The following is a 16379-nucleotide window of genomic DNA, read 5'->3' as shown; positions in this document are numbered from 1 at the left end:
CCATTCGTAAACTAACTTATATTTAACTAATAATTTAATGAAAATGCAACGATAAGCATAACTTTTATTTGTCTACCTAACAAAGTTATTATATTAACATGTATGTTATAAATTCTTCCCGTGTTCAAACCTTGGCTGGATTTGCGAGTCGTGAATGAACTTATAATCTCCAGCGTTTGGCTCAGCCCCTAAAATAGAAATATTCTATTAAATTGAAAATCAATATATACTAATATTTTCCACAAATAATTGAGGATCTAATTTGTAATCAAACTTAAAGTTAGTAAAACATGTAATATTAAATTTGAAATTGTTAAATTTCTACCTGGACCTTCAGCTGAGAGATGAGCGTTACCAACAATAACGTCTTCTGGAGCACTATCTCGAGTTTCAGATCTAAAGTTAGCTGGCTGAACCTGAAGTATCATTTTTTTATATAAATTATGTTCGCTTCACGTGTATGGGAATAAAAAGCTATTCTTATTTAGATTATTAGGCATAATTACATGGTTTTAATTATGACGAAAAAATAGCTTTATACCACTTATCGGTGATCGAAAAGCCACTGTGGGTTGTTTATATTAAAATAATTGCTACACTTTTTTTATCCGATTTCAGTAAAGTTAATTTTCCATCAAGATATTTTTATGTGGCTTTATTTAAACGTTGTTTGAATTTTAATTAAAGTATTTTATTTATATATTCGCTACGGCTGATAATTTCGAATTAGATTTATATTTTCGATGTATTAGTTATCAATATCTACGTACATTTAGTAACACTTAAACGGAGCGGAATGCATTTAGAGTTGAAGTAGCTTGTGGGAGAGAATGTTATAACAAAGAACAGTTAGAATCTATAATATATACTTATAAAAGTAAAAGAATATGTTCATACTACTATAAACTCCTATAACAATTAATATTTACCTGACCATCGTTCCTCATAAGATCAGGCATAACAACACCTCCTGGATACCTGTTGTAGATACCATTCAAATTATAATGCAGGTTCATGTCGGGACCTATGTTGGCTTTGAGCAGCTGTTCCCAAATACCTCCTAAATGAAATAAAAATCAATTATAATATTGTAATAAAGGTACATAATTAAGCAAATTTAATCAATGTATCCTACATGGTATTTTGTATTTGTATCCAAAACGTAGTCTACACAAAAAATTGCTAATTTCTTTTTTATTATATAGTATATAATAACAATATTATGGCATTTATTTTAATTTTGTTTAATCTTTGCTTCAGTTGACTTGTAGTATAATTTGTTGATATTTAGGAAATTATGTCTTACCCTTATCAATAGACAAGACCGGTCTGCTGGACTGCCAAGGGTATTCACCATGAGCTTGGAAATATATTGCGTACGTTGAGAGCTAAAGTTTAAAATTAAAGAAAATTAGTACATTAATAATAACTAATTACATTATAAAACATTAATAATATAATGTTTCTCAAAGAAATGAACATTTATTTTTTTCTTCTCGATTTTAGGATCGGTAGGCTAACAAAACACGTGAAATTTCACTAGTCACACAATAAGGAAATTAAAATCAGATATGGAAAGATTTATTTATCTGGTTAATGCATTCTTAAAATAATAATAATAATAATGAAATAATAAGAATGCGCCTTGCATTCTAAAATTTAAAATCTAAATATATATATATTATTTATTATAAATATAAAGGCAAAGGTTATATTCGTAATTCTGGCAATGGTCTAATGATACAAATAAGGCTTGATCACGACCTCACACTTAGTCAAAACGAAAGTTGCCTTTTAAAATTTTTTAGAGCGTACGAATTGATATATGTCTTCTAGAGATATACCTATATAGTGTTATTTCTAAAAATATTTAGAGAACGCATAGAATAGACGAGGTAACCTTGAGAGTTTGCCAATGCGCAAACTTGGGTCTTTCGCTTTAAATCTTTGTTAAAGCGTATTTAAATTATTCTAATTTAATAATTAGTTTTTGTTTACCTGAGTATAATAAAGAGCGAGCCAGTATTTCCCTCCGTGTCCGACGAAAGCTGTTTCGTTAGCGTCCAAAAGACCCGTCGGCAAGGGTTGATGTAATGTTTCCGGGGCAATACGAAGATTACAACCATACCTAAATATTTTTAAATAAAAAAAATATATATGATCCATACTTTCACCCCAAATAGGCTACGTTATATTTTAAGGTTTCTAGCATAAAATATAAATATATACACATTCGCATAATATACTTAGTTTGTTGCAATTTAAAACATTAACGATGTCATTTCTAAATATACATAGTTTCGAATGTAGGCTTATCTTACCAATCCGGGCATGCCTTCAATATGTCATACGGGGCGCGATAATATTCAGCTCGTCGTACTACGGGATTTCGAATGTTGAATCTCTCATTGGGATCAGTTAAATTGACTCGTTTTATTTTAACGTCTCTTCTTTCGCAAATATAGTCGTAATGAAATTTAGGAATCGATTCTCCGCGGGCACAATATGTTGCTGTAAATTACATAATGAATGGCATTTAATTAATTTAGAATAAAGATAAACATTAAATATATTCACAGTTGTTTAAAATTACTTATCTACACTTTAAAATAAATTGATTTACCTTAGAAACAAAAATACATAAGATGGATCTAATTTTGCGTTTCATATTGGCCAAGCTTAAGTTGAGCAAAAAAACATAGAAACAGCACAAAATAGTAATGGTTATTAAAATTTTAGCAATATGTAGATAGGTAGATAAAGTATATTAGTGGTAGAGGTATCGGCAAGCCCACATATTGCTAAGCATCATGACGCTATTTAGCGTAATAATCGGTGTTAATTATTTGTGAATTTTTAATTCTGAACAAAATTGGAAATAAAATTGAGAAACCTATGTGGCAAGGCAAGGACTCATATCTGCGGAGAAATTGAATACCGCTGTGTTCTACTCTGAATGAGGTAGTGGGCCAACATTGTAACTACAGACAAAAAGGACATAACATCTTACATATACCAGCCATCTCACTTTATACTTCTTACAGTGCCAATGTTCATGAGCTGTGGTAAACAATCACTATTACGTCATACCTCCCTTTGCCCGTCTCCTAAGTAACAAAATTTAAAAAAAAGACTAATATACTTCTATCGGGTCTTCTATATACTGATTCCTATTCACCATTTCTTTTTCTTCTAAAATAATAACAAGGTTGATAATTTAGACTCGCGTAACTTCTAACTTACTTTTGTATGTATCGTTGGTAGATACAACGGCGGCGTACCAGTCAATGCAATATTTGTATCCCAAAACTGTAGGGTATCTGAGATAAGGCACTTTGCACGTGAACCGTCCTTCCTGATACAAAGCTCCCTAAAATCAAAATCATACCTTATCATATGCCTTAGCATGTAATCAAATACAGTTTCAGTAGATTGCGAAGCATCTAAATAAACTGACAAGCTTTTTGGGTACCAAGAATAAAAATTAGTGTTAATACTTTTGTTGGAATTAATAAATAGTTAATAGAATTTAAAAAAAGAATACCTTGCATATTACACTTCTTCTACCAGGGGGCCTAGAAACGCCTCCGAAACAATAACTGCGAGTTCCATTGATCATGATCTCCGTTACGCCAATATGTGATATAAGAGTTATGCCGTTTATGCCCGCTAAAGCGAAACGCTGTAAACCAGCGCGTTTACGTACTTCCACGTTATTCTTCATACTCATTGTGTTAACTATTGCTTGCCATCCGTATACGAACTCATGCATTGGACCTACATAATATATAGACGACAAAGGGGATGATAGTTTCAATTAAAAAAAAACACTAAACAGATTTAGGAATTCATATGTCACCAAGATAGTGTTTAAGCGTCTAAAAGTGACACTACTTTCAGGAATAAAAAATATATATTCCGTAGTATAGCAATTATAGAAGAAATACAAACCAATTCCGAAGCTGTCTCCATCTAGGAAGTTGAACATTTCTCCAAACGAATCCGGCATGAGACCTGCTATAACGGTAGATGTTTGCATGCCCTCGTCATGGAGCATTGGACCAATTTCGTCCACTGGAGTCGTAAACTCGTGGGATATGTTGCTGTAGTGAGCGCGAGACGCATCGCTCTGATTTAATGTGCAGTCAGAAAGAAAACAACAAACAAAGTTTTCTTAACGTACATAAAATTATTTAAATAATAAATTTATAATTTAAAAATTATAGTAATGGATATAATTTTTCTCAATTAATTGACTTTTCTCTTACCATAGAAATCCATGTTGTTAGTAAACAAGCCGCAAACCACATTTCGTAGAATGCCGCTTTGAAAACAAAATGCTTTGGATAATTTAGTTAAAATAATTGAGTAATAAAAGTAACTTGTTAGGCAAATGTTTTTAAATGAAACACTAATTGGATACAACCGACACCATATCTACATAGTTATATTTTACAACGCGATTTCGTTCGTTTTGCTTATTAAATGAAAAAGTAACTATTACATAGCCTTTTAAATATAAAAATTAAATGTGGCCTATGTATTGCCTATGAAAAGAAAAATTGCAATTAACTACAGCAAATTGGGCTATTAGATAAAGTTAATTCTAGACAAAATATTGCAAGCGCTCTGCTTCTTCCACTTTCAATTGTTGTTTAAGTTATAAGTTCACTCATTTTAAATGAATTATTTTACCTATAAAAACTTATAAGAAATCAGAACCATACCGATGGAGTTTATAATTAAAGTATTTAAAAAAAATCTTTGTCGTTTCTTTTTGGGGAGATTTACACATTTATATTACAATTTATATTTTCTTTATTATTACCATAATATTATGACATAATTATTGTACTTTTACATATACGTCCAGTAATAAAATGATAACTCTAAGATTCTCTATTTCGATTTTCTTCGTTTTTAGTAGGATTTTGATCATTATTAGTGGAGACATATGCAAATAGTATATATGTGTATGTAAATATAAAAACTTATCTGAAAATGTACCTACGCGACTTATTTAAAGCAGATAAAAAGTTAGCTAGGATACTATGTACCTTGAGGCACGATACCCTTGATAGGAAAGAGGTAGTATGATGGTGCATAAAATTGCTACACAAAAATCTCATAGCAAAAGCATTTCTTTTATATAATTGACATTCTGTTTTTGCGATCAATCTCCAAGCTATTTAAAAAATAATAACAATTGAAAAATATTTACTTTTAGTTGCTTATATTTAGAATTATTAATTTAATAGTAGGTTTTGGAAATGTTGGTTACATTTAAACATGCTAATCTTTTTCGGACCATAAAAACTGCAAACGATGCAAACGCGGATCAAAATCGGATTATTTACTCGAATGGAGTTTTTTTAATCACTGGTATTGGTTATTAGTGTTTTATAAATATATATCTTAATAACAATATTATATTGATTTAACGAATCAAGCAAATTAGGGCAATTATTATAAATAAAACTTGATTTGGATACATAGAAAAAGTTTATTTTATAAAATAGCTACAAATTCCAGATCTATTTGGCATAAAAAACATATCAGCGTTGTTTACAGGCAATATCATATAAAAACAAATACAATAGGCTTGTTAGTATTTTGTTCTATTCAAAAATTTATTATAAAAACCTTTATTATATAAATTTATTAGAAAATGAAATGTGACAAGCAATATTAAGCTTTAACGAATTAAAACATTATAAAGTTAATAAAGTATTATATTTATGTGACCTTAAAATCATATTAAATTTAAATTCATAAATCACATAAGCTGTTTCAAATATTTGCGTATAAAATGCGCATCTATTTAATTTGTTTTAAATAAATTAAGTTTGTTAACGTTAACACTTTATTAAATTTAATATTTTCACACTTTTAAGGAAATCGTAAAACAATAACAACAATATTCCACAACAACCAAATTCTAAATCGATATTAGCACCAAAAACTAAAAAATATCAAAAACACTAGATCATGTCTGTGCTTTCGTTTTTTATTTCCACAATAAGTTTTTTTTATTATGCAGGGAACACATACTTAGTTTCGTGTTCTTCCGACGGAGTACAATGTTGGCAACACTGATTAGTCAAGTAACTGGGTTACCGAGATTCGATAGAGATAAACTTAAAAAGTAAAACTTTCCCTAAATAAAAAAATTGATAATAAATAGGAAATCACAGACACTAACCTTTTTAAAATAACTCTGTAATACAGATAATGTAATAAAAACCTAATACATAATAACCAAAAAATGTTTTAATAACCCAACAACCTTATAATAATAACAAAGTAAGCAAAACATACTTAACATGACGTAAATCACCTAATAGGAGATTATATTTTTATCATATATAGTTTCAATGAAAATATTTATATAAGACTATTGGAAATAAATCAACGTAAAAAGAAAGTGTAAACGTTTATAGTCTTATATGTTCAAATCGTAAGCAAGCTGAATGTTTAAACTGATAATTTTACTTTACGAAATGCTATTCTCAAATGTCTACATTGAAGCCGAGGTGTGCCAATAAATAGATATCGTGATTATTTACATGGGTTCAAAGCCTGACAAGCTAATTAGCCTTTTTTTCCATCGTCTTATTTGCATTGACAATTCATCTTTTGCGTTCGTGATGAACAAAAGTCGCAAATATATTTCAAAACAGAATGACGAATGAAACGATGAATTCCTCTAATAGGAAAAGGTATTTTTTTATTTCATCACCAGTTCCGAATTCTAATTCCGAGTATATTTGTATCCATATATTTTAAAGAAATCATTTAAATATTAATCATATTATTATGTTTAAGAATTTTAGTTTATATCGTCTCTATAAAGTTAATAAATATGAAATTGAAATAATATAAGTGTTATAGTACAATAGCCTCTATAGAATTATGCAGTTATATTATATATTTCCTAAGTTTAATTTTAATTTTTTTTTATTTATTGTCTAAATCGCTTATGAAAATATCTTATCAGAGATTTTGAGCACTATAATTATTGGTAAAAAATATTATGATAACTTTAAGTCTTAATAAAACATTTCCATCTTTCAAACACTGTTCGGACTAACGTTTGTTATTCAAAAAATTAAGTACGAATTTACTCAGATCCAATGTATTGTAATATTCTTACACATAATGATGTATATATTTAATGTACATAGGAATTATATGTTCATTATATTGACGAGGTTACTTTTTTTAGAATTACAGTTTATATGGCACTTGTATACTAATATTATAGAAATTAATATTACTAATATCAAAGAAAATTTACGAGTAATTATAAGATATTTTGTGAGAGTGCTTATATTTTTAAGAGTATTTCAAGATAAGAATATGTTAAAATAAATGTAATCAGAGTCTTTATGAAAATATTCATATCGACCATTATATCGATTTAGCTAAGAAATATCAGACTTTTAGTTCACAGGAATATATTATTTATAATTTCCTAGAAGTGGTCTAAGTAGGCTTTTACAACCCACGTGGGTTGCAAGAGGCATTATCCATTTACCATTTACCCCTGCTTCTCACGCTGCTATATCTAAACTAGATTATTTTTAAGGTCACAGGGAATGCGTGCATACATATTCGCAACTACAATACTTCTCACAGGCAAGATCTTAAAATACTAATCTGTTGTTGATCTATATTAGTACGATACGATCAATTTCTAATTGAAACTAAGAATCATAACTTATTCGAGTTATTCTAATAATAACTATTAGATAATAAATTATTTAACGTTTATATTTTACTAGCTTTCGCCTGCGTATGAGGGGGAGGGGGGGGTAGGTGTTATAAACCCTATATACTTTTCTGTACCAATTGAGTGATATAATAAAAATCAGACGTATATATTTCTAAAACGAATCAGCCGCTAATATATATAGCGTACATACAATAGTTATTATAAAAATTGTTAAATATATTTAAAATATTACTTATACATACATAATTTATAGTATATTATATACTTATGTTATTAAACACGTGAATTGAAAAATATATAAGCGATAAACATAGAGTAATGTTATAAGTTAGGTCATTGAAGAACATTTTAAACATTTATAAATATAATACAAGAAATAAAATGTTCTAAACAAAATATTTAAAGGTTGAAAATTTATAAAATAAATAATATTATTAAAATTTTCTTTAATACGGAATAAGAAGAAGGAAACAATTTACCGTTGTCTAATTTAATTGATTATTTATAATCCTTAGAACAATCTATATAATACCATATTGACCCATCTTAAAACATCCTATAAGTAACGTTATATTTCTAGACGCGTAGTAAAGAATATGGACAAAACTTTTCATTTTTTTAACCGCTACCCGGCAATGGAGAAATGTTGTGGAATAAACTCCAAGCTTTCTCCTTAGAAAAAGAGGCTGAAACTGGATTTCACCATTTTTAATATTCTAATAAGATTTATACTATGATTGAGCAAAGTATTTCATTTCTGAATACGCTTTCATTATTGAAAATAAATTTTAAAATCTTTAAGTGTAAATCAGATAAAAAAACTTTGATATTGACTGATTTGATTTTTAACTTGTCTAGAGATATAATGTTGCCTGTAATTATATATAATACAGTTTTATTAAACATGATCTTATCATTATTATTTTTCACTTAAAGTACATATATATGACTCATCTGCTTTTTAAAGCATTCATTTTACCGACTTTCTTTTTTCAACTTTCATGTACAACTTGTATTACAAAAGCCAACCCGTTTTACTAACTCAATAAATAACTGTTAACTTTTTTTATCATTTCATATATTTTTTCTTATATTCTTTATGCAACTATATTACGACAATTATAATATAAAGCGCATGGATTCGAGAGAATATCTTATAACTACGTATTACATACAAAAGTACAAAAATTTTTTTTTTACTAACTAACCGCCTTATTAATAAACTTTTTTATCTGTATTTTTTCTTTATCTGTGCTGTGATGTGAATAAACAATTGAATTTTATTGAAATGTTAATACTAATCTGTGATGTGTGTAGGCACATAGTATTTTTATATGACCTGTTTTTATGAAAGGTTATTGAATGGACATTGCTAATTATGTCAACATACAGTACCTTTTTATTTAGAGTTGAATTTAATTTAAATTTAAAAAGAAAGTTTATTTTAAACCTATATTATGTTGCTACCAGGCTAAGTCTACTACTAGTCATGACCAATTGACAAACGTCAGCAACACATTATATCAGCTGCCGGACTTTTGTAGTACATCCTACATTATATTCTAGCATAGGTGTTTGTTACTATAAAATATACAAAGTCTATTTAGACACAACGTTTTGATAATTCACGGTTTTATGTTCATTAATAAGACGGTCATATTAAATATATTCTATTCACTCATACCCGATTATCATTCTTCTTTGTCTTCGACTGCGGAGAGAAATAGTTTCTGGCATAAATGAGTGAACTTAGCTGCAACAAATATATAACAATGAACCATTTACTATATTTATGTGCAACATGTGTTTATATTTGATTATCTGTGCCGTAGTAAGATTTACATTTATTATTTAGCAATTAACAAAAATTAAAATTTATGAAATTATGTAAAACCAAAACATGCCACTATCAAAAGACCCAGATCGGATATTGTTTGTATCTAAAGCAATCTATGTTGTGAAACAATGAAGTTTACTTACTCGATACTTCTGTAACAACTTTTGGCTTGGACCGCACGAACAGGAAGTATACGGGAACTCCAGCGAGGGTCATTAGAGCACCAGCCACGACAGCGACAGGTTCGCTCACAATTGGTACCACTAACAGCACCACGCAAACCGTCACAAACACTATAGGCATCCATAGAGACACCTACAAATATAAAACAATTTTTATTTCAATATCACATTCTAATGCTAAATTTTCATTCTACTCTTCTGTCCATGTTATAAAGAAAAAAAAATATTTATATACAATTGGTATTCAGCCAACAAATAACGACTGTAATTGTAATAAAATTGCAAAGATAGGCTTGAAAGATTAAATTTACCTTAATGGGCCTAACCAAGTGCGGTTTCTTATATCGCAGCCATAACACCGCGCTGCAGCTGAGAGTCGTGAAAAAAGATTCCACTACTGTGCAGTATGTGATCAGCGAGGTCAAGTTGTTCGGAATCAGCATTAATAGTGAGATCAGCATCTGAAAGTTACACAAAGAATTAATACCAGCTGTCTTCCTATGTAGATTGCCGAATGATAAAGTCCCTAAGAGAGCCAGTTTATCAGTACTTTGAGATAGTATCAGGTGATAAGAAAAGCATTTGATATGAGAATTGAAAACAGACATTCGTTCACGTATATAGGCGTGAAATTGACGACAACGAGTGCACGCGTGCAGCACGGATCAGATTGTCTATGATAGAGGGATCGGATGAAGTTCACAATGAAGATATCTTTACACTAGCGTACAGAGGCGAAGACATGAAGGTGTAGATAAGCTATAATCAAGCGAGGTTCAGATAAATAAGCGACCTTAACCAAACCAACTTGTACCAAAGAATATGTTATATGTCTACATCTAAGCATCCTAAAATTGGTCATCGGTGATCTTCAAAACAAAGTTAACAAAATCTACATTTAAATTTAGTTACAAATACCAATATATAATGCAACCTATACGTGGTTACGAAAAATTTATCTACTATAAGCTTCTCAGGCTGTCTGGAAAAAAAATAATGTCGACAAATCTTTAATCCAAAAACCTTTCAAGTATTAACACGAATATTAACGTTTAAACCAATCGCAACAATAACAACGGAAAATAAAAACAAAGACTAGAATAAGCACACAGTTTACATGAAACACACAACTTCAAGAAGCAACATCTAACAATACTTACTAGGAACACAAGCGACGGTAGCGGCGACATACATTTGATGTTTATATGAGCCAACAGTTCTGGCATGTGGCCATTTCTGGCTCCTGCGAAGCACATACGCGATGACGTCATAATGTGCACAGATAATCCACCTAGTATAGCGATAGCCACTAATGTAGGCATTGCCCATTTCAACCAGCCTAAAGCGGACACGGCAAAATCCTGTAACAAAATAACACAACAAATATAAATAATTTCTTTATTATTATTAAATAATTCAGATTGTACGTGTAAACATTATTCTAATAATTGACTAGACATTCAAGTAAATTGTACTGTATATAAATGAAATGTGACGTTATAATTTTTTTCGCACAAATCCATAAATATTATTCAAAATTATTACCTTAAGGGACGTGAAATTAATAGAGTTTAACATAAAGATTTTGTGTATCTATCTTTAAACCTATAATCAAACTATAACAAGATAACAAATCAACGCAACACTTGTGGCAATTAAAAATTTTGTGGCAACGCGGTGGCAAGCGATAAAGCAATTCGGGCACGCTAATAATAAATAACAATAAATAAAAGAAAGAAGAAATATTAATAATAATAATTAAAAGATTGTTTGATGGTACATCTTTGCCACATTATTATTATTTTTTCATAAAATATTACTCGTTCACTAGTAACTATAATAAAGGCTTATACTTTTCTTTGCATTAATTATTACTGTCGTAAAATTACATATTATAATGTGTTAGTGTACCTTTTGTTTCCCTAATAAAATAAAATAAATATATGCTTATTTATATTTTGTAAGAGTGAATAGAATACTTCCTAGAAATATAATTTTACTGGTTCATTTATATACATTTGCATGTATGTATATTCAAAGTATTTTTAAGAACTCACTGATAAACAAAAATAATTGACTTTAAAAATTACTTACAACTGCAATAGCTTCAGTGGCTCGAACTCCAGTGGGTCCTAATACAGCAAGATATGATACATTAGCTAAGAGATAGATAGCTGTCACCAATGGCAATGACAAATAAATAGCTCGAGGAAGATTTACAAACGGATCCCGCAGCTCTTCTGTCATAAAGTTTAGGTAATTCCTGAAAAATTCATTGCATATTATTAAACAATCAAATCATATAAAATTTAAAAGTCATTTTACTTGCATAAATATTTTATTACAGAAATAAAAAGCAATTTTTGAATTTAAATCATACCATCCAGAATAAGAAAAGATTCCCGAATAGAATGCAACGGACCAGTCACTCACAGATGTTTTTGTTCCAACCCATCCATTGTCAAAATGTTCTACTCCTCCTGAAAATTATTTTTGGTTAGAAATGTTTACTTAATAAGAAAGTTTAACTAAAAAAAAAAATTTGAGTTAGTGTCATTTAAAAAGACCATTTTAGGCATTTAATATAAAAACAAAACAAAATTTTATTAAAACATCTGTGAATGCTATTAAAATTTATTGTAAAACATGTTGAATTATGTATTATGTGTATTCCAACAACCATTGGAGCAGCGTGGTGGAATAAGCTCCAAACCTTCTCCTCAAAAAAGGAGAGGAGGCCTTAGCCCAGCAGTGTGATATTCAGAGGCTGTTGCTACTTACTACCACTATGTTAAATTAATTATGACCACAATGAAAGTAATTGAAAATATGAAACAGTGAATTACCTCCTGCCATCCAAACAATACCACCAATTATAATAATGACTAGTGCTGAGATCTTGGTAAACATAAAAACATTTTGTATGCGGGTTGTGAATCTTACATCATAGGCATTTATGAATGTTAGGAAACCTGCAAACAAAGAAAGATTATAATAAGAAGTGATGTGAGAAACAAGATATTATGAAAATGAGTTATTAATATATGTTATTTAGTCAAAATATTTATTTATGATATGAGTTAATATAAGTAATATGAAAACATTTAAAGAGTTACGGATATAACTAGTGAAAAAATCAGATAGGAAATTGAAAACATCTCAATAATACAAAAATCAACACTAACAAAAATGCTAAGAAAATAAACAAATATGCTAATTTCTAAATTTAAATATTACAAATATCATTCAAGCTATATTACTTTCCAAAGATGATAACATAATAACTATGCAGAATAGGTGAAACTTTATATTCAAATACACAAAACTGGCTCTACTACTCAACATTCTTTTGAGTTGTCAAGAATTATGGAGAAATCTGGTATCATATGCAAATGTTTACTGTGCAATGTTCACATAGTCTATGCCTATGAATTCAATCCATCTCTTATAGAAAAGTCACAGTTACTATTTCTATGTTTAAATAATGACACGACTTTTCGTTCAATCTGATTGCACACAAGATTCATTATCAAAAAGAAGTAACATACTATTTATATAAAAGGATATTTAAACAAGGACAAGAAAAACGCAGTTGTGCAAAACAATTTCTTAGCTTGTTTCTGATTGTATTATATTTAAAGAATGTGTACTAATTTAACCCATGTGAAGTCAGAATGACTTATAGTTAATTTGTAAGTCTTCAAGAAAAAAGTTTTTTGATTTTGTATTTTTCTTAAAAACATTTGTATTATATACTTTATATGGAACTATTATATAAGCAAGAAGTCAAGGGACGAACCTTTTTTCCAACAACCATCATCAGTTGTTCATGGAAAAAATTCACAACAATATGATGTTGCTATTTATGATAAAAGAAATCCTTTAAGCAACCTTGTTATAATACTCCCTGTATTATTTAATATCAGTATAAGTTAAAAAAAGTCATTTCACTTCCCTTCGTCTAAATCAAATTTACGTTAATCAAAAACTTCTTTATACACAATAAACATGCTCGTCTTTTCTACTTACTACTCTTTTAAAAATTTGCATCATAGGTTTTTACTAATAAACACTAAGTATTGAATTTCATATTTCATAATGATATGATAATACATACAGTACTATCATTTTGTCCGACATTGGTTTTAATTTTAACAACCACATTAAATTTAATCCTATATAAGAGATTTATATAAATAACATTATTTAGAATATGTATTCTTAACACTAGTTTTTTCTACACTTATATTATGATAAAGAAAAATACTTACAAATTGTTACTGCTGCTATAAGTTTTCGACTAAGAGGGTCTATTGGACAATTTGGAAAGATTGGCTCCAAAAGATTGTTTGCAAATGTTAAGGACATAATTGCGTTTGTACTTGGTCTGAAAAGATAAATGATTGCTTTAAATAATACCAATGACTGAATAATATAATAAACAAATTATACTTTAAAAAATATTTTAAGAATAGTTAAGCTATTGCAAAATTTAATTTGACTTTGATCAGAATCATTTGGGTACTTACACAAACACTAAGTTAGCATCCCATAAGTACAGAAAAGCTGGCAATGGACCAAAGGCTTCATTGATGTAATGATAATCACCCCCACTCTGAGCTAGAGTTGTACCTATACAAGGGTTGATTAATATTTATCATTATATTAAAGTAATATTTTAATTATGTTTTATACTGAAAAGATAAGAACTGGGATCCATAATTTAAAAAAACCCACCAAACTAAAGTACTAAGAAGATAAAGACATATAAAAATATCATGTATGATATATCATACTACAGTTAGAAATAGGTGCTAGAATCAATATGAACTACTTTAATTTTAAATACTAATTTTTATTTAAATAAAATCAAAGTTTATTTTGCTTCCAGAAACCATTAAAGCATAAATAATATGCTATGCTATGACTATCAAGTTCTTACTAATTACTAATATAATATATTAATATTAAAGGTAAATGTGTTTTTTCATCATGCATTTTTACCTAGAAGACAGCAAATCATCATCATTCATGTATACATGACTACACAATATATATTGTTACATATTTAAAATAAGTCTTTATTAAAAAAAAAATTAGGAATGACTTTTTTATCTGGGTAATGTTCTTATGAAACGTAATGTTCAGAGTAATGTTCCTTTCTTTATATTTACCTAGTTCTGCATAGGACATAGCTCCGAGAGTCGCTAATACTCCGCACGCAGCCCACACCGATAACGCACCCCATACTGATCCAGTTTTTTCTAAGACTTCTTTAGGAGATATAAAAATACCACTGCCAAATATAATACCAAGAATAATCGCAACCCCTTCTAATAACCCCAGCTGCTTTCGCATTTTTACCCTTTCGTCGCTCATTTTTAAAGATTTTAAAATTCACTTTTACTTAGCTTTTGTACAAGCTAATTGTAAAAATGACATTAAGCTTTATTTTAAAGAAGTAGAACGCACTCTTTCCCGTTACTAGACGAACTTAACCTATATAATATAACGGAAACTAGTAATTGACCTCTCACATGACTAATTACTCTTTTTAATTGGTATGAGAAAACTGAAGCATAGGGTGCGGGCTCACATTCAAGTTTTTTTTTTAAAGACGCTATTCACATTTTCAGGTTTCAAAAAATACGAAATATTTTGTTAATGCGCTAGGTACCTATTATACACAGATATATTTGACAGACTAAAATAGACTATCGAGTATCGAGTTTCACTCGCCAGTCGACGTTCACTCGGTAATCGGACATCGGTAAAAGTATCAGTAGTCAGAATTAAACAGAATATAACTAAAACGGATCCGTAATTACTTTTTTTATAGCGTTAGGTACGCACTTATATTACTCTAAGCTGAAATTATATCCCAGAGCTCGCGTTAATGCCCCGTATTTTCAACCGCGATTTGAAGCTGCGGAATATTTTCACTCGCACTTAACTGATTCAGTAAGGCCTTTTCGTCGCTCCTGCTAACAATTATGTCATAGGTGGTTGCCGGTATAGTCTGATCAATTAGAAACTGAACCAACGCCAATAACGCTGTAATACGAATTAGAAGAATATTTTTTCTGTTCATAGGAAATCGCCAACCGAAAATAGCCGTGAACACTCTCGGTTATCTTTAAACGAGAAACGGGGTTTCGAGGATCTCTTAAAAGAAGAGGTGAACCCACATCGTTTGCTGTTTGATGTTATCCAAGGTGGTATTTCCTAGGGTTCAACAACCGAGTTCCTGGCGAGTATTCTAAAGCAAACACCAGCGCTCGTGTAACTTTGATTATTTAGAGTTCTTTCTCAGAAAAGTCCTACGCAAGTAAGGTTCGAAGAAGACAAGCAGCTACTCGCTCATAATGAGCCACTCGACATTGTCGTATAAGGACATTACAACACAGACACAAATGTACCAGGAACCAAAGAACACGTCAAGAGGCACACCCATTCAAAGGAATTACGCGGGTGCATTGCGCGCCCAAGCACTCGCCCCCATCGACGTATCGAGCCCTAGTCCTAACACAATAAAAAACGTGGGACCGGTGGTGGCCATGCCTACTGTAGCTACAAAACCGGCAACAAGCAAACTGAAATACCCATCACTGGTAGCAGAGAGTTT

The 16379-nt window shown here is 29.9% G+C and overlaps 2 protein-coding genes across 2 annotated transcripts; both read right to left on the bottom strand.

Annotated features, from left to right (window-relative positions):
* Window positions 1–50: 50 nt before the first annotated feature.
* Window positions 51–4429, bottom strand: LOC126780564 (uncharacterized). The gene is made up of 10 exons (XM_050505150.1): window positions 4269–4429; window positions 3952–4129; window positions 3545–3777; window positions 3244–3370; window positions 2322–2511; window positions 1999–2128; window positions 1307–1388; window positions 930–1060; window positions 326–416; window positions 51–188 (listed from the first exon to the last, which is right to left on the bottom strand). Exons 1-10 carry the CDS (start codon window positions 4308–4310, stop codon window positions 106–108), a joined length of 1287 nt encoding a protein of 428 aa, XP_050361107.1. The 5' UTR covers window positions 4311–4429; the 3' UTR covers window positions 51–105.
* Window positions 4430–8210: 3781 nt separating this feature from the next.
* Window positions 8211–15427, bottom strand: LOC126780460 (large neutral amino acids transporter small subunit 1). The gene is made up of 10 exons (XM_050504960.1): window positions 14929–15427; window positions 14284–14386; window positions 14026–14141; window positions 12601–12726; window positions 12135–12234; window positions 11849–12017; window positions 10915–11115; window positions 10066–10215; window positions 9716–9887; window positions 8211–9488 (listed from the first exon to the last, which is right to left on the bottom strand). The coding sequence occupies exons 1-10, from the start codon at window positions 15131–15133 to the stop codon at window positions 9427–9429; spliced, it is 1404 nt and encodes a 467-aa protein (XP_050360917.1). The 5' UTR covers window positions 15134–15427; the 3' UTR covers window positions 8211–9426.
* Window positions 15428–16379: the final 952 nt, after the last annotated feature.

Source organism: Nymphalis io, chromosome Z, assembly GCF_905147045.1.
Source record: "Nymphalis io chromosome Z, ilAglIoxx1.1, whole genome shotgun sequence".
NCBI lineage: Eukaryota > Metazoa > Arthropoda > Insecta > Lepidoptera > Nymphalidae > Nymphalis > Nymphalis io.
This window is presented reverse-complemented; position numbering and strand designations above follow the sequence as displayed.